The sequence below is a fragment of the Lolium rigidum genome, chromosome 3 (assembly GCF_022539505.1).
Source record: "Lolium rigidum isolate FL_2022 chromosome 3, APGP_CSIRO_Lrig_0.1, whole genome shotgun sequence".
Lineage (NCBI taxonomy): Eukaryota > Viridiplantae > Streptophyta > Magnoliopsida > Poales > Poaceae > Lolium > Lolium rigidum.
The window spans coordinates 106,348,084-106,366,429 of record NC_061510.1 but is presented as its reverse complement, the minus strand read 5'-3'; the positions used below and the strand labels follow the sequence as shown (position 1 = coordinate 106,366,429).

Sequence of the window (18,346 nt, the reverse complement as noted above, 5' to 3'; positions counted from 1 at the left end):
CCTTGATGCTTCTTCAAGCAGTAGGCTGAAGACGGAAGGATCACGCAGGTAAGACTCACTTCTAAAGAAGAATAGAAGAATATAAATAAAAGGTAGCAGCCACCTGCAATTTGAGAGAGTGATCATTAAAATCCATGAATAATGCATATCAATACAGAAGAAGCCAAATTAACTAAAGAAATGTAAACAAACAGGAAATATGCATACCTCTTACTAAAGATGGCTGAAACTTAAAACCTTCTGTGTCTGGCAAACAATGGATTAATGACACCCCAAATAAAGGCATAACTTGATAACCAATGGCACATCTGAATTTCGGCCATGATACAAAGGGTTTGGCAAAGGAAGTTGAGCGCCTCGTACATCTTCAATAACTTTCACATTGAGGAGCAACTCAGATGGTCCTTAGTCCTTGCGCTCCGCAGAGAAATGCACAGAAACTAAAGGCAACCAAGTAATGTTCATAACAGTAGTGTTGACCAGCATCCACTTAACTATAGTTCTATGTAGACACATGAAACCCATACAATTCAGTAAGTGCAGAGCCTGACAAGCAAAAGGTTTTGTTGTCCCTCGAACATAGAAGCACAAAAAGCGGGAACAAAGCAGCACCCCCTTCAAATTTTATGTTGAAATATCAACATTGTGAAGATACCAAATTAGGTCTGCATCGGTGACGCACTTGCATGATAGTTGTCCAAGTCAGCATCAAGTTCTTCAGCAGACCTTGGCTGATTACGCTCTTTCCCACGACGACCGCCAGATCCACTGCCGCCAGCACCGCCACCACGACGACCCCTTCCACCCCTTGCACGGGGTCTACTCTGTGGCAAACCAGCTGGGGCACTCCTTGGTGCGCTGTAAGAATTGAAGTGGAGTAGGGTAAGGCAGGAAACATATTAATATTAACACAGGATAAAAATCCCTCAAAAGATAACTTTGAAAAGCAATGTGGACAAGTTGCTTGCTTAAGATGAGGTGAATCAGAACATGATGTCTAATCAACAGTACTGTAGACCTATACCTCACATTACTGATAGACAGAGTAACAAAGGCGGCCATATTAGCATGTCAATAATGCAAGAAAGTGATCCAAATCAAGCTATTTTGCTAGATAACCTAAGTAGGCAGATATGGAAGATTTTCCAAAACTGAAGTTCAAATACTGCTTCAGCAAATACCCTTATAATTAAAAAATGATGCTCTTGGCAGTTGCAACATGAAAATCACCATAAGAGCCAACAGTATTGGGCATTACATTTGATGTCAAACTACTGGACAATAATTTATGGGCATGGTGTGATGGAACACATGAAATTGTTTTTCTGCAATACAGAAATAACATAACAGTAAACAATTGTTCTATCACCATCCCTAACATTTAACATCAAATATGCTCAGCATTTTATGCGCAATTCAAGCAAACATACAAATGCAGATTTTCAATTTGCTACGGATTGAATTCACAAAAAAGAGCTGGGCCCAACCGAGCATACCTCCTAGAAACATTCCTAGCATAGTTTCCGTTATTGGCTGGAAGTGCAGCTGGAGCTGTAGGAGTGTTGGTCCCAAGTATCTCTATCTTCATAGGCTTTCCATCAAGTTGCACGTTGTTATATTTCTTCAACGCTGCATTAGCATCTCCACGCCTGGCAAATATAACCTCAGCTGTTCCCTGCAACAACAAAAAGAGGAATGTCAGGCATCAGACAAAACAAACGCATGGAACAAACAAAATCATAACACTGCATATGTACCTTAGACCTCCCACTTCTGTCATAATGAATGGAGCATCGCTTAAGATCACCCAGCTCAGAGAAAAGCTCCTACACCATTGACAGAACACATAACTCAGGAAGTGTTGTGCTTGACCATTGTAAGCAAGCTATGACACTACAGTTTGACTAAGTTTTAAATAACATGAAATTTGATGGATACTTCCTATAGACAAGAAAATGCAAGTGCGTTTTATAGAAGATAAGCATATCTAGCATACGAGAGTACACTACAAACTGAAGGCCCATACAAGAGACAAGTTCAACCTAACGAGAATCACCATAAACTTATGAAGCAAATGGTACAATATATTATAGAAGACGTCTTACAACATCAGTATCACACAGATCAAAACAAGGCTATGGCAGTGCAGAGAGAACAGAAATACTGAGACATAGATTTCTGCTCTAAAACTATGCAGACAGACATTCAAATAAGTCGCACCTTCCCGAATAACTATTACCGGTTGACTACAATTGAAAGCTAAAGCAAGTCATACAAAAAAACACGCAAACAAAAATAGTAACGACGATTAATACAACAGACTGAGGCTAGCAGAACGACCAAATCACAAGTATTAATGATTTATACTAGATCTCGTGCCAGATCTAGAAAACAGCCTAACTAGTACCATGCCCAAGCAACTATACGAGATTCTATGAGGCCAATTACATAGAAACAACCAACCGAAGTGCAGATCCGGTAGCGTGTATACCTTGATGTCCTCGCTCGAGACGCCGAAGTCCAAATTGGTGATGAAGAGCTTGGTTCCGGTCTCGATAGCCGAGACCCTCCCGCCGGCGCCGCCTCTCGCCCCGACGTCCGCGAACTTGTCGTGCTGCCACGCCGACTCCGGAGCCTGGATCGCGTTCACACCAGAGTGAGAAAACCACCGGATCATCCTCTCCCGCCGCCGCCCCGGCGAAAACGGAAGGCCATCCTTCGCCGACGAAGAAGAAGGAGACGACGACGACGCAAACCCTAGTCCGTGCGATTGGTTCGTACCTTCGGCGGCTGGTAGGGCGCCGCCCTGTTCCCCGACCTCTTGAAGGCGCGCCTGTTGGGGCCGACGCCCCCGGCCGCGGCCGCGGCCGCGCCGCTGCCGCCAGAGGCGGAGCCGCGGCGGCGGCTGCCAGCGCCTCCGGACGAGGGGTTGCCCTTCTTGTTGTTCTTGATGATGTCGTCGAGGGTCATGTCGAGGGTCTCCGCCATGGCTGCTGGGGCGGGGTAGATCTGGAGGTGCTTGACGAGGAGGTGGTCGCGATTGGGATTTGGTGGAGAAAGGGTGATTAGGTTTGCGAGGTGGTGGGGAATTTGGGAGATTTTTGTGCGGAGAGGCGGGCGCGATAAGAATATATTAGGCCGTGGTACGCGTAGGGAGAACGCGTGGTGGTGGTGCCGTCTGACGTGCGGTGCGGGCGCACGAGTCAAGTCCTTGCCTGGGTCGGCTTCGGAGCCCTTCTGGCCGGTCGGACTCGGACCGGACTCTGCATAACTGGGCTCGTTCCGTTATTCCAGGCTTCCAAATCTGCCTCGAGTCCGTTATGCCGAACTTGTTTTTTTTTAGTACTCCGTATTTGATTTGACATCCAACAGCACGATACAACAATAAGTTTCGCAGCAAAAGAAAATACTGGGCAGCAACAAACGTACGCTCAAACACAAAATGAAGGCACAGACCGATCAACTAAACAAAGGTGACCCGCAACCGTTGCTCCTTCCATAGAAGTTCCACCACGATGCCATCACTGGATCGTCAACTACCACCCGCGGGCCACACCGTGTTGGTGTCGGGCGAGCTGACAATGATAAGGATTTCTCCCGAAAAACCCTATCGACAACCCCGGGCGATCCGTTGCACCGGAGCCCCGTGAGGACTCGGTCTCGACACCACCAAACTCGACTCGTGAGGGCGGTCATGAAGCCTCCATCATCGTCTCACCGCGATTACCACCATGAGGCCTTTGAGAAAAGTATAGCTTGAATCGTGGCAACAGTATCGTGGCCGCGCGGGAGGAAACTACCTCCACCGCCAAAGGTGGTAGTTGAACGGACACATCCGTAGTCACACCATTCCTAGTTGGGTCGACCGGGCCTAGCAGGCCCCGCAAAGCCCCCATGGAGGCACACTAGTCCAAGAGAGTCGTGCCATACCCAGATGGGACCCGTAAATCCCGCCGCCACGCTGCAACAGACCGGCCCCGTCGCCGCAAATCACAACACAAACACCTTCATCGTCGCCTGCAAAACACGCGGTATACAGGGTAGTCCCGCTCGCCACCAACCCAGATGTGGCCCAAAGGGCCTAGATATGGGCCGAACTATGGATAACGTTGCATAGAAAACAAAAATTTTCCTACCGCGAACACGCAATCCAAGCCAAGATGCAATCTAGAAGACGGTAGCAACGAGGGGGTATCGAGTCTCACCCTTGAAGAGATTCCAAAGCCTACAAGATGAGGCTCTTGTTGCTGCGGTAGACGTTCACTTGCCGCTTGCAAAAGCGCGTAGAAGATCTTGATCACGATCGGTTCCGGCGCCACGAACGGGCAGCACCTCCGTAGTCGGTCACACGTTCGGTTGTTGATGAAGACGACGTCCACCTCCCCGTTCCAGCGGGCGGCGGAAGTAGTAGCTCCTCTTGAATCCGACGAAGCACGACGGCGTGGTGTCGGTGGCGGTGAAGAAGTCCGACGGAGCTTCGCTAAACTTCGCGGACTATATGGAGGAGAAGGGGCGGCTAGGGTTTGGGAGGGGTGGCCGGCCACTCTATGGGGGGCGGCCAGCTTGTGGTCTTGGGGTGGCCGGCCCCTCCCTTGGCCCCTCATTATATAGGTGGATCCCAAGTGTTGGTGTCCAAGTCTTCGAATAAGACCCGAAACCAAAACCTTCCATAAGAGGGGAAACCTAGCCCAACTAGGACTCCCACCCAAAGGGTGGGATTTCCACCTCCCATGTGGGGGGTGGCCGGCTCCCTGGGGGAGTCCACTTGGGACTCCTCCCCACTAGGGTTGGTCGGCCATGGAGGTGGAGTCCCATGTGGACTCCACCTTCCTTGGTGGTTTCTTCCGGACTTTTCTAGAACCTTCTAGAACCTTCCATAGAACCTTCCGCGACATTTTATTCACATAAAATGACATCCTATATATGAATCTTATTCTCCGGACCATTCGGAACTCCTCGTGATGTCCGGGATCTCATCCGGACTCCGAACAAATATTCGAACTCCATTCCATATTCAAGTGCTACCATTTCAACATCCAACTTTAAGTGTGTCACCCTACGGTTCGAGAACTATGCGGACATGGTTGAGTACTCACTCCGACCAATAACCAATAGCGGGATCTGGAGATCCATAATGGCTCCCACATATTCAACGATGACTTTAGTGATCGAATGAACCATTCACATATATTACCAATTCCCTTTGTCTCGCGATATTTTACTTGTCCGAGGTTTGATCTTCGGTATTACTCTATACCTTGTTCAACCTCGTCTCCTGACAAGTACTCTTTACTCGTACCGTGGTATGTGGTCTCTTATGAACTCATTCATATGCTTGCAAGACATTAGACGACATTCCACCGAGAGGGCCCCCAGTATATCTATCCGTCATTGGGATGGACAAATCCCACTGTTGATCCATATGCCTCAACTCATACTTTCCGGATACTTAATCCCACCTTTATAGCCACCCATTTACGCAGTGGTGTTTGGTGTAATCAAAGTACCTTTCCGGTATAAGTGATTTACACGATCTCATGGTCATAAGGACTAGGTAACTATGTATCGAAAGCTTATAGCAAATAACTTAATGACGAGATCTTATGCTACGCTTAATTGGGTGTGTCCATTATATCATTCACACAATGATATAACCTTGTTATTAATAACATCCAATGTTCATGATTATGAAACTAATCATCCATTAATCAACAAGCTAGTTTAAGAGGCATACTAGGGACTTCTTGTTTGTCTACATATCACACATGTACTAATGTTTCGGTTAATACAATTCTAGCATGATATATAAACATTTATCATAAACATAAAGATATAAATAATAACCACTTTATTATTGCCTCTAGGGCATATCTCCTTCACGAACAGGCTCAGCGGCCACTACACCGTCGTCGCCTCCATCTCGCAGCACCCTGGGCGCGTTGCGTCGTCACTGCCTGGCCGAAGACGAGCCTCCGCCGCCCCTGGGAACACCCGCACCGCCCTTCGCGCACACAGGTAGAGTTAGTACTAATATGAACACAACAGTAGGGTTGAAAGAACCTTTTAGTGAACCCGAAATACTTGTTCTTGGACTAGTGTACATCGAGATTCTCGGTCGAAGTCGTACATCAGTAACTCAATTGCATGAGGACAAGCTCCTCCTTGTAAAAAATCAATTCACTAACACTTAAAAAATCAATAAGCAACATTATGTACACTGTATCTGTACTGATTTAAGAAACATAGTATAATTTTTAAATTAACTTGCTTCATAAAATTCTTAGACAATAGAAAGATGAAAGAGCACTGCTGCAGCTATAGCGACAAATACAGCCTTGAGAAAAGATCCATTCAAGTGGGTACTTTGGACTGACCTAAATATTTTTTAAGCCGCTTTCCTTTTGGTACAGTTCCTCACTGAAGAACCCCCTCAAGTTCGACGTTTGGAATGAAGAACCCCCTCAGGTTTTACCTAGGACACAATAACCCCCTCAAGTTTACATTACTGAGTTAATTTACCCCCTCCAAGTGGTTTGTGATTGCATTAGCTGTTTAGGTGAGTGGTATTGCCCACGTGGACTGAGTGCGTTGGCAAAGTAGAACCTGGCTGAGCCGCGCACATGGTCCGGTCTCTGCTTCTCTCTCATGTCTCTACGCCGCTGCCGCCGGAGCGAGACGAGCTTGGGATAGACGCGTCGAGCACCTGCCGAGCCTAGTTCATCTTCTTGTGGTCGCCTATGTTTAGGCAGGTATGGATCCTTATCCACGCGATGGGCGTCACATGCCGGAGGAACAACACCTCCTCGGCATCATCCATGGTCGCGACGAAGGGGGCTCGCGGGAAGTCGGCGGCGAGGCAGCTGGGGTCTTCGCCAAATACGAACATCGCCGTGAGGTCAAACATGAGCCACATGAACCTGTGTTGGCCAGCGGCCTTGACGACAGCGCCCTTCTGCACACACGCGTTGACGCTGCGGTCGCAAAGCACAATCTTGCCGCGCATGGAGGCCGGGTCCAGCATGCCCGAGAGACAGAGCTTGCTCGCATTGTCGCGACCGCCACCGTAAACAAGAGGGAGCATGACGGGGTGGGCGGACTGGGCGGGACCGGCATAGAGGGACACGCCGGCCAGACGCGCCCTGGTTGGGAGCGTGACGTACGCCGGGAAGTCGCGGTCCAGCGTGCCCGCTCGGACGGTGGCGACCCACGGCGCAGAGTTCGCGACCGTGTGATGTCTACACACGCTTCTATTCCTGTAGACAGTGTTGGGCCTCCAAGAGCAGAGGTTTGTAGAACAGCAGCAAGTTTCCCTTAAGTGAATCACCCAAGGTTTATCGAACTCGGGGAGGTAGAGGTCAAAGATATCCCTCTCAAGCAACCCTGCAATTAAGATACAAGAAGTATCTTGTGTCCCCAACACACCTAATACACTTGTCAGATGTATAGGTGCACTAGTTCGGCGAAGAGATAGCGAAATACAAGTAATATGGATGATTATAAGTAGTAATTGCAATCTGAAATAAAAATGGCAGCAAGCGAACATGTAGCAGAATTTGTTGGAAACGGTGTTTCAAGGCCTATGGATCATACTTTCACTAGTTGACACTCTCAACAATGATCACATAATTGAATAAATAAATGCTACTCTCAAACACTCTCTTGTTGGATAACAAACACCATTCATTGTGTAGGGCTGCAAAAGCACACCTCAAGCCGGAGTAAACAAGCTCCACAACGTCATAAAGGAATCACACACGATGCGCACACTGTCACCATCACACCGTGGAGAGTGACTCCGGAGTTCATATTAAAGTAACCTCTAGAGTGCATAATAGACAAGAGTAACATCTACATATTCAACTAGATTACAAAGCTCATGATCACATAAAGATCACACCATGGGAGAGAGAGATGAACCACATAGATACCGGTAGAGCCCTCAGCCTCGAGGGAGAACTACTCCCTCCTCATCATGGGAGACAGCAATGGCGATGAAGATGGCGATGGAGTCGATGGAGATGGATTCCGGGGGCACTTCCCCATCCCGGCGGTGTGCCGGAACAGAGACTTCTCCCCCGAACTTGGCTTCGCGATGGCAGCGGCTACGTAACTTTTCGTGGAGGAAGACCGATATCTTTAGGGTTTTCGCATCTGGGAGAATATATAGGCGGAAGGGCGGCCTCGGAGGGGCCCCAGGGTGCCCTCCCCACCTGGTGGCGCGGCCAGGGGTGGGCCCGCGCCTCCCTATGGTGTGGGGGCCCCTTGGCCCCCCTCTGGCCCTTCTCTGGCTCTCTGGGTCTGTCTCGGCAAAATATTGACTCCTGTATTCCTGGGATCCAATTCCGAGAATATTTTCTATGTAGAATTTCTGAAACCAAAAACAGCAGAAAACAGGAACTAGCACTTCGGCATCTTGTTAATAGGTTAGTCCCGAAAAATGCATAAAAATGATATAAAGTGTGAAAAAAACATGTAGGTATTGTCATAAAACTAGCATGGAACATAAGAAATTATAGATACGTTGGAGACGTATCAAGCATCCCCAAGCTTAGTTCCTACTCGCCCTCGAGTAGGTAAACGATAAAAAGAATAATTTCGAAGTGACATGCTACCAACATAATCTTGATCAATACTATTGTAAAGCATATGAGATGAATGTAGTGACTCAAAGCAATGGTCTATAGTTTGCTAACAAAAAGATAATGACTAAACAACTGAATCATATAGCAAAAACTTTTCATGAATAGTACTTTCAAGACAAGCATCAAAAAGTCTTGCATAAGAGTTAACTCATAAAGCAATAGATTCTTAATAAAAGGTTTTGAAGCTACACAAAGGAGGATTTAAGTTTCAGCAATTGCTTTCAACTTTCAACATGTATATCTCATGGATAATTGTCAACACAAAGTAATATGATGAGTGCAATAAGCAAGCATGTAAGAATCAATGCACACAGTTGACACAAGTGTTTTCTTCTAAGATAGAAAGAAGTAGGTAAACTGACTCAACATAAAGTAAAAGAAAGGCCCTTCGCGAGAGGAAGCGAGGATTAAATCATGTGCTAGAGCTTTTCAAGTTTTGAAATCATACAGAGAGCATAAAAGTAAAGTTTTGAGAGGTGTTTGTTGTTGTCAACGAATGGTAGTGGGCACTCTACCCCCCTTGTCAAACAGACTTTCAAAGAGCGGCTCCCATGAAGGACGTTATCTCTACCAACAAGGTAGATCATCCCTCTTCTCTTTTGTTTACACATGTACTTTAGTTTTATTTATGGATGACACTCCTCCCAACCTTTTGCTTTCACAAGCCATGGCTAACCGAATCCTCGGGTGTCTTCCAACATTTCACATACCATGGAGGAGTGTCTATTTGCAAAATTAAGTTGCTTACTGATGAATCAGGGCAAAACATGTGAAGAGAATTATTAATGAAAGTTAATTAATTGGGGTTGGGAACCCCGTTGCCAGCTCTTTTTGCAAAATTATTGGATAAGCGGATGTGCCACTAGTCCATTGGTGAAAGTCCGCCCAACAAGATTGAAAGATAAAACACCACATACTTCCTCATGAGCTATAAAACATTGACACAAATAAGGAATAATAAAGTTTTGAATTGTTTAAAGGTAGCACATGAAGTATTAACTTGGAATGGCACAAAAATACCACATAGTAGGTAGTTATGGTGGACACAAATGGCATAGGTTTTGGCTCAAGGTTTTGGATGCACGAGAATCATTCCCTCTCAGTACAAGGCTTTGGCTAGCAAGGTTATTTGAAGCAAACACAAGTATAAACCGCTACAACAAAACTTACATAAGAACATATTGCAAGCATTATAAGACTCTACACTGTCTTCCTTGTTGCTCAAACACTTTTACCATAAAATATCTAGACCTTAGAGAGACCAATCATGCAAACCAAATTTCAAAAAGCTCTACGGTAGTTCTCCACTAATAGGTTTAAACTACATGTCAACACCCGGATTTTTAAGTCCAGATGCCTATTATGCCATTCGTCGCAATCCCAGGAATATTGTTTTTGCGAGACATAATAGATTGATATCACAACACATCATTCATTACAACACATAATCATCTTACAACAAAGGATCACATGATCCAGTCTTAATACAACATAGTGGATCTAGAGATCCTATTACAAAACACATAGCGGAAGCGAAGTAGTAGCGGTCGTGGTCCATCTATTCCACGAGCAACCGTTGACGTCGGGAGTGGTCCTAGTTGTCGTAGACGTCCCGCTTGTCCTTCTTCCGGGTTCGGTACTCCTCTTCATAGTCCGGCCATTTGAATAGCCAGGGACACAGCCATGAGTACTTTAAAGTACTCGCAAACTAATACTAATGTAAGCACTATCAACTATAGTAAGGGGGTTCTAAGCTCTAGTTTCATTTGCATAAAGCCAGTTTTATTTCATAAGCACTTTAGTACACAAAACCTCTTCATTTGCCTAACTTACTCAAGTGGGAACATTAGTGTCATTCCCACAACTCAGTTGTGATTCAAAGTCAAAGTCACCTTTCAATTCAAGTCACCATTCACCGTTCATATTTTTAGACAAGTTCTGATGACGGAACAGTATGGCCTTCCCAACTGTCCATGACTGCGGACGCGGCTATTCGAATAGGTTAAACTCTGCAGAGGTTGTACACTTGTGCCACAACAATTGCAATAGTTCGTCGAGGTAATCGGCCCTGATTTATCGTACGCAGTACGCGAACTACCAATCCTAACCTTTCATTTACACACTCTAGTATAGGCACCTCTCCCCATGAGCTTGGCCTCCCGGTGAAAGCAAACCGCCAACCCGGGAACTGCACAGGGCTTGGGTAGGACATTCACCTCATTTCACGTCAATTCACTTTCAATGGAGGCAGCCTCGGCATAACCCCTATGACGCTTGTTCAGAGGGAACCCATACTAAAATACATAAGTTTCCAGCTAAGCCTTACCCAGATTCAGGTATTGTGGGGGTACTTGTAAAATTGGAATGGTATCGCATCCGAACCCAACCATCAGTTTTTGTAAAGTTCACCAAGTCATTCACAGATCATATTCACCTTCAAAATCTTTCAATAGAATGACTCATCATTCCAAGGTTTTCAAAGTCATTTCATTTCACAAGTTCCCAACTAGAGTAGTCACTTTTAATTTAGCACTAGCATCTATGTAGGAGGGGTGCTAAGTATTTTGCTTTGCTTCTAGACTAACTTTGATACTCTTGTACTAATCCAATACTAACCAAGTGAATCATAATTCAAAAAGTACTTTGATAAAACAAAAGTAAATAAAGCTTGTAAAGTAAAACTGGGAATTAGGATCATAAGCATAAAGTAAATGGGTAATGCTTTGCTCATGGTGAGCTTTGCACTTTGCAAGAGTATTATCTTGCCTTGGTTGGGGTATTGGTCAAAGTGGTCTTCTTCTCCTTGGAAGTAGACCTCCTCCTCCTCCTCCTCCTGGTACTCCTCGGTACTAGCGTCTAAAATACGAATACGGGGTACACAATCATCACACCAAACTTATTTAATTAAACTAAGCACAAACATGGTTCACACACTTAAACTAGCATCACACATTACTATTACGTTGGTGGATGGGTTTTTCTTATCATTTAAGAAAAATAATTTCCTCTCATTATCTTATTAAGATTTAATTTCTCTTATGAATAATATGTGACCTAGGTTGACTAGAATCAACCTCTTCACACTTATCATTTAAGAAAATGATTTCAATGAGGTGAGCACCTCATACCATTTAATTCTAGCATAGCAAAGATTTAATATCACCAACAATTCCTATGAGACCTAATTGACCAGAGTCTCTACTTCATTGGAAGTTGGTGGTGACAAGATTTAAATGAGAGAAATTCTCTCATAATATTTCTTAATAGTTTTGGACAATATATTTGACTAGAATAGCCATAAAGTCATTTAAATCAACTAGGCCATGATCATTCAAAGTAAGCATGGCATATTTTTGCATAAACCATTAGTACAAGTGAAATGTGAATTATAGGAGTTGGAATCAACTCAAAAGCATTTTTGGTTGATTTTTAAGAATTATTCTAAGGCAGAAAAGTCCCTGCCTTGTTTATTTTCTCACTTTAATTATATAGCAGATCTAGGTTTCAAACCAGTGGCATTGTGTAGATAATTTCCTAAGGTTTCCAAAGATATAAAATTTGCAGAAATTGGCCTAGTAGATTTGTCCCTATTGAATTTCAAAGTGTGTATCAGATTGGGGTATTTCTCTATTTTCCAAATTTGAATTCAAACTGTGGGCTGGCGGGAAATAAATGGACTATGCAGCGAGAGGGAGAGATGGGCCGGCCCAGTTTCTCTACGGGCCAGCTGACAGGTGAAGGGCCACCCGTCAGTGAGTTAACTCACCCGAAGCGGTACGCGAGAGGAGGGCCGTGCGATTAGAAGCCAGATCAACGGTGGAGGAGCGTCGTCGTCGACGGCGAGAAGGGAACTCACTGGCGGCGGAGGTAGGGGGTCGGAGCGGTCGTCGGAGCTCCGGCGAGCGTCGGAGTGGTGCGCCGCGTCGTTGTCGAGGACGAGGAGGCGCCTGGAAGCAGCGACGTGTCCTGGGGTGGCCTCCTGCTCCGGCGAACTCCGTGTACTGGCGGCGGCGGCGAGCTTGCGATTGGGACGGTGTGGTGGCTAATAGATGAAATTGAGGTCGCGGGGAGTGTTGTGAGGATGAGAGGAAGACGTTGGCGTGCTCAGATCAGTGGGAGAGGTCCTCCTTTTATAGGAGCACGGGGTGGCCGAAGGGCGGAGCTAGGGTCGTCGACGGCGTCGTCGTTCCAGGGCGGCGAAGAGGCAAGGCATGGGCGCGGCGTGTTGCTGGTGTCCTGGCGAGGCTGACGCGCGTAATGGCGGTGAAGACGAGGCTCTACAGCGGCGGTGATCTTGATGGGAGCTCGCAGGTCATGGCGGTCAGTCGTGGATGCGTTCGTCACCTGCGGCGTTCCCGCGGGCCATTGGGCGTGTCCAGGAGGTTCAGGGACTCGTCGTGCATCGACTGGCGCTGAGAGGAGGGGTCGAGGTGGCGCAGGGACGTGGGCGTCAGCGCGCTCTGGCGCGTCCAGGGTGAACGCCATGCGCGCTAGCTCTGGCGCGGCATGGGCGAGTTCTGGGCGCTACTGGGCGCGCGTGTTCTGGCCGTTGCTGTGCGAGAGAGGGTCGTGGCTTGGACTGGGCAGCATCAGGTGAGTGTGAGGGAGCGAGTTGACACGGCAGGGCATGCTGGAATTGACCAGAGGGAGAGAGAGCATGAGAGAGGCATGCCATGCCACGGCATGGCAAGATTTTGTCATGTTGGACTTGCTCCAGTGCTTGGCAAGTGGGTGAGAGGATGCAGGGAGGTGAGAGGAAGCTCCAGTGCTGCAGGGTTGGTCAGAGTTGGACCAAGTCCAAGGTGAAAAACCAGTATGGGCTTCAAATTTGATCCTGCCTGCTAGGTGTTTGATGTAATGCCCACAAGAAAATAAATTTCGAATTTTGAGAATATTTTTGGTGGAGTGTAATCATATATTAAATGGAGTATATTGGTGGTGATGGTGATCAAAATGGAATTGGAATGCAGAAACCCAATTTGCATATGATCTTGTATTTGTTAAAAAGTCTCCACTTTGCTTGCTTGTCATTTGAAATAGAGACAGAATTTGGGGTGATGGTTTTGGGCAAATTTGTTCACCATGTTGTTGTCTTGGATGAGGTGCAAAGAGTGGGCAAAGTGTAGAAGTGAAAACTCACAAACCAGGGGCTCAAAGTGAGCATCAGACTAAAATTCTCCCATATGACCATAATCACATGTGAGCTCATATTTGATTCAAATTTGATTTGAATGGAGTTTGATTGTTTCCAAAGTTGTTAATATGTGTTTAGTATCCATTTACAACCAATGGTGCAAACCAAAATGGTCTAGATTGAAGATTTGTAAAAATGGCCATAACACATAAGAGGTGACATGTCAAATTTTCTTATTCTTGTAATTTGCTCCCCTTTCTTTACTTGGGCAAGGTTGAGGTTCAATTTAGGGTTAGATTAGGTTTAGATATGGTTTCACACCATTTAGTCAAGGTAGAAGTGCATAGGTCAAGAATTGGGTATTATGGCTATGTGTCACATATGCCTCTATGCATATGTTGCATTTCATTTTTAATTTGATTGTTCTTGGCCCATTTGATGTTGTTGAGTGTTGAAATGGTATATAGGAGTGATCCCACCATTCACCACAAGTCTTAGGGTCAAGATCCTCAAATTCACAAATTTGCATTTTACTCTCATATGCCTCTATGGCATTATTACTTTCTTTTTAAAATCCATTGTTTCACTTTGGATTGGGTTTGAGAAGTACTAGATAAGGTATATGAAGCTTTTCCAATCTTCTTAATTAAAGTGGAAAGGTCTAGGGTAAAGTTTTATAAAAATAGCCATAGGCACATATGCCTTTTTCTTATTTGAATTCTTTTTATTTTATTTTAACTTGGATGGTAAAAAGGAATGTGAGGTTTAGGGTTTAAGATTATTTCAAAAACTAATTTAAACAAGCAATCATGGCAATAGCACAATAATTAAACAAGATCTCTATGGATCAACTTAATTTAATAAAAGTTTTTGTTGGTACCAAAATTTGGAACTAGGGAAATTCATTTTGTTTGTTTTGAAATTTTTGGGATGTTACAAACCCTTCCCCCTTAAACAAATCTCGTCCCGAGATTTTGAGAAAAGTTAGGTTCCTAAGAAAGATTGAGCAGAGATATTAACAGGGGAACGTACTGGGCATGGCCTGAGGGGCTTCCTGGGCTTCATTGGCAGTCATGTGGTAGAAACGGCCGTTGTTGTTGTTCTGGTTCCTTCTTCCTGCAAAGCGGCGCTGTTGCTGAGCAGGTGCTACGGTATTGGCGGCAATCTTGGCAAGCTTCTTGGGGCACTCATTGGAGTAGTGACCCACAACTCCACATTCATAGCAGTTGACGGTGGACTTGTCTTTGGGGTTGACGGGAACAGCGTTACTCCCAGTCACGGGGGCAGTATTGGGGTGGTTGTTGCTGCCATTGGGGTGGTTGTTGTTGTTGGTGCGATTGCCGTTGTTGTTGTTGTTGTTGTTGTTGTTGTTGTTGTTGTTGTTGTTGTTGTTGTTGTTGTTGTTGTTGTTGTTGTTGTTGTTGTTGTTGTTGTTGTTGTTGTTGTTGTTGTTGTTGTTGTTGTTGTTGTTGTTGTTGTTGTTGTTGTTGTTGTTGTTGTTGTTGTTGTTGTTGTTGTTGTTGTTGTTGTTGTTGTTGTTGTTGTTGTTGTTGTTGTTGTTGTTGTTGTTGTTGTTGTTGTTGTTGTTGTTGTTGTTGTTGTTGTTGTTGTTGTTGTTGTTGTTGTTGTTGTTGTTGTTGTTGTTGTTGTTGTTGTTGTTGTTGTTGTTGTTGTTGTTGTTGTTGTTGTTGTTGTTGTTGTTGTTGTTGTTGTTGTTGTTGTTGTTGTTGTTGTTGTTGTTGTTGTTGTTGTTGTTGTTGTTGTTGTTGTTGTTGTTGTTGTTGTTGTTGTTGTTGTTGTTGTTGTTGTTGTTGTTGTTGTTGTTGTTGTTGTTGTTGTTGTTGTTGTTGTTGTTGTTGTTGTTGTTGTTGTTGTTGTTGTTGTTGTTGTTGTTGTTGTTGTTGTTGTTGTTGTTGTTGTTGTTGTTGTTGTTGTTGTTGTTGTTGTTGTTGTTGTTGTTGTTGTTGTTGTTGTTGTTGTTGTTGTTGTTGTTGTTGTTGTTGTTGTTGTTGTTGTTGTTGTTGTTGTTGTTGTTGTTGTTGTTGTTGTTGTTGTTGTTGTTGTTGTTGTTGTTGTTGTTGTTGTTGTTGTTGTTGTTGTTGTTGTTGTTGTTGTTGTTGTTGTTGTTGTTGTTGTTGTTGTTGTTGTTGTTGTTGTTGTTGTTGTTGTTGTTGTTGTTGTTGTTGTTGTTGTTGTTGTTGTTGTTGTTGTTGTTGTTGTTGTTGTTGTTGTTGTTGTTGTTGTTGTTGTTGTTGTTGTTGTTGTTGTTGTTGTTGTTGTTGTTGTTGTTGTTGTTGTTGTTGTTGTTGTTGTTGTTGTTGTTGTTGTTGTTGTTGTTGTTGTTGTTGTTGTTGTTGTTGTTGTTGTTGTTGTTGTTGTTGTTGTTGTTGTTGTTGTTGTTGTTGTTGTTGTTGTTGTTGTTGTTGTTGTTGTTGTTGCTGTTGTTGCTGTTGTTGGTGTTGCGGTTGTTGTTGTTGTTGCTTGGGTGGTAGATCTGAGCTGGGGGCTTGTTGTATCTTGAGGCAAATCCTCCAGTTGAGTTGTTGCGGTACTTCTGGGCGTTGTTGGGTCCATTCTGGTTCATCATCCTGCGCTTGCGGTTCTCATTGGCTTGGTGTAGCTTCCCTTCCATCTGTATGGCAGAGTCCACCAGGGCTTCCAAGTCAGCGAACGGAATGTTCACTAACACAGTTTGCATCTCATCGTGTAGTCCGTTCAGAAATCTTTCCTTTCTCTTCTCATTGGTGTCGGTCTCATCCGGGGCGTACCTTGACAGAGTAAGAAACCTGTCGCGGTATTCCACCACGGACATTCTTCCTTGCTTGAGTTCCCGGAACTCGTCTCTCATCTTCTTGATCAGTCCTTGGGGTACATGGTACTTGCTGAACTTCAGCTTGAAGTCTTCCCAGGTCATCATCTGTCCTGCATTCATGGCACGGGTGCTGGTCCACCAGGCTCTTGCTGGTCCTGCTAAGTAGTGCGTGGCAAACAGCACTTTCTCGCGGCTTCAACTCCCGCAACTTCGAGGTTGTTCTCCATTGTCCGGAGCCGATCATCGACATCTAGGGGTTCTTCGGTCTTGTTGAAAATAGGTGGGTTGGTGTTCGAAAGTTCTTCAACTTTGATCCTGGGTGATCATGATGGCCTTGATTGTTGTTTGCAAGTCTGTTGAAGTGCTTGCAATGTTGGCTTGGCGTTCAGCTCGTTCAGCTTGCCTATCCTCCGACATGGTTTGCAACATCCGCATCATGGCGTCTCGATTGGCGCTGCGGGTTGGTGGGGCCATTCGAATATCGAGGTAGATGATAAGATAAGAGGGAAATTTCTATGGTTTGTTTTGTTAAATTTTAAAAAGTTCACAATTTGAAAATTTGAGTAGTGTTGCGGGGGTAAAAACCAACAACACTTTTTCATTCATACCAAGCATCACACATTACAAATCTAACACACCGTTGGTTTGAAGAACCATTCATTCGCTCTACGATACAAGGGAATCCCGATACAACTCACACCTACTTAAGTCTTGGGGCGATACTACTCTTTAGGGTGGATTCTTCGTCTTCACGGGTGATGTGCTTGGCGAGAGGCGAGGCGTTGTCCAAATCCTCGCGGGTTTTGTACTGCCTGAAGTCCTGGTGTGCTACATAGTGGTTCATCTCCGTGTGCGGGGGCATGGTCATCGGTCTTCCCATGGAGTCATGTCTTGGGTAGTAGATGAAGCGAGTGTTCTTGATCCTATTCTCATTTTGTCCACACAGACGGAAAATTGCTTCTTGCATAGCCCTGACTAGTCCTTCCTTCCAAGTGTTTCCCGTTACAGAAAACCAGATGGTTTCCCATACCGGGGCTCCAAGCTTCCTTCGTAGATCAGTAGAAACGTCCCACTGAGGTGGTTCTCCGGAGTGGTTGTTGAGGGGTATTCCGAAGAACTCGGGATACGGGTGTCCTAGATATTCCACTAGTTGCTTCAAATCCTTTTCGAACCTTAGGTCGCCTCCGGGACCAAGCTGATAGAACTCCCACTGGTACTCCATCTGTGAGCAATTATGATAAGTAAGTTAAATAAGTAGTCAAGTGTGCAAAATTTTATGTAGGCTTGCAAAGAAAGTAGAGTATAGATTTCTCATTTTTGAAAAAGATCTCAAGGATAAGAGTAAGAACAAATTTTCACAAATATTCACTTCATTGGTTTTTGAAACTAAGTTTTTCAGACGTCCATTCTAACTAGGGTCTCCTAAGGTCAAACAATGGCTCTGATACCAACTTGTCAACACCCGGATTTTTAAGTCCGGATGCTCGATACGTCTCCGACGTATCGATAATTTCTTATGTTCCATGCCACATTATTGATGATATCTACATGTTTTATGCACACTTTATGTCATATTCGTGCATTTTACGGAACTAACCTATTAACAAGATGCCGAAGAGCCGATTCTTCGTTTTCTGCTGTTTTTGGTTTCGAAATCCTAGTAACGAAATATTCTCGGAATTGGACGAAATCAACGCCCGGGGTCCTATTTTGCCACGAAGCTTCCGGAAGACCGAAGAGGAGTCGAAGTGGGGCCAC

General features: G+C 45.0%; 1 protein-coding gene across 2 annotated transcripts; it reads right to left on the bottom strand.

Moving 5' to 3' along the window:
• Positions 1-277: 277 nt before the first annotated feature.
• On the bottom strand, positions 278-3,114 carry LOC124702108 (THO complex subunit 4A-like). Of its 2 annotated transcripts, none has more exons than XM_047234212.1 (5): positions 2,782-3,113; positions 2,492-2,635; positions 1,758-1,826; positions 1,497-1,675; positions 278-858 (listed from the first exon to the last, which is right to left on the bottom strand). In XM_047234212.1, exons 1-5 carry the CDS (start codon positions 2,986-2,988, stop codon positions 660-662), a joined length of 798 nt encoding a protein of 265 aa, XP_047090168.1. In that variant the 5' UTR covers positions 2,989-3,113; the 3' UTR covers positions 278-659. The 2 variants fall into 2 exon arrangements, with proteins under 2 accessions (XP_047090168.1, XP_047090169.1); XM_047234213.1 differs by lacking the exon at positions 278-858 and adding an exon at positions 1,360-1,394 and having other exon boundaries at positions 1,474-1,675; positions 2,782-3,114.
• Positions 3,115-18,346: the final 15,232 nt, after the last annotated feature.

What these genes read in the sequence shown, in the direction of transcription:
- LOC124702108 (XM_047234212.1), bottom strand. Translation starts at nt 2,988, where the DNA reads ATGGCGGAGACCCTCGACATGACCCTCGACGACATCATCAAGAACAAC. An exon ending in CGCCCTACCAGCCGCCGAAG is followed by an intron (nt 2,636 to 2,781) that starts GTACGAACCAAT and finishes AACGCGATCCAG; the next exon opens with GCTCCGGAGTCGGCGTGGCA. An exon ending in GCTAGGAATGTTTCTAGGAG is followed by an intron (nt 859 to 1,496) that starts GTATGCTCGGTT and finishes CAATTCTTACAG; the next exon opens with CGCACCAAGGAGTGCCCCAG.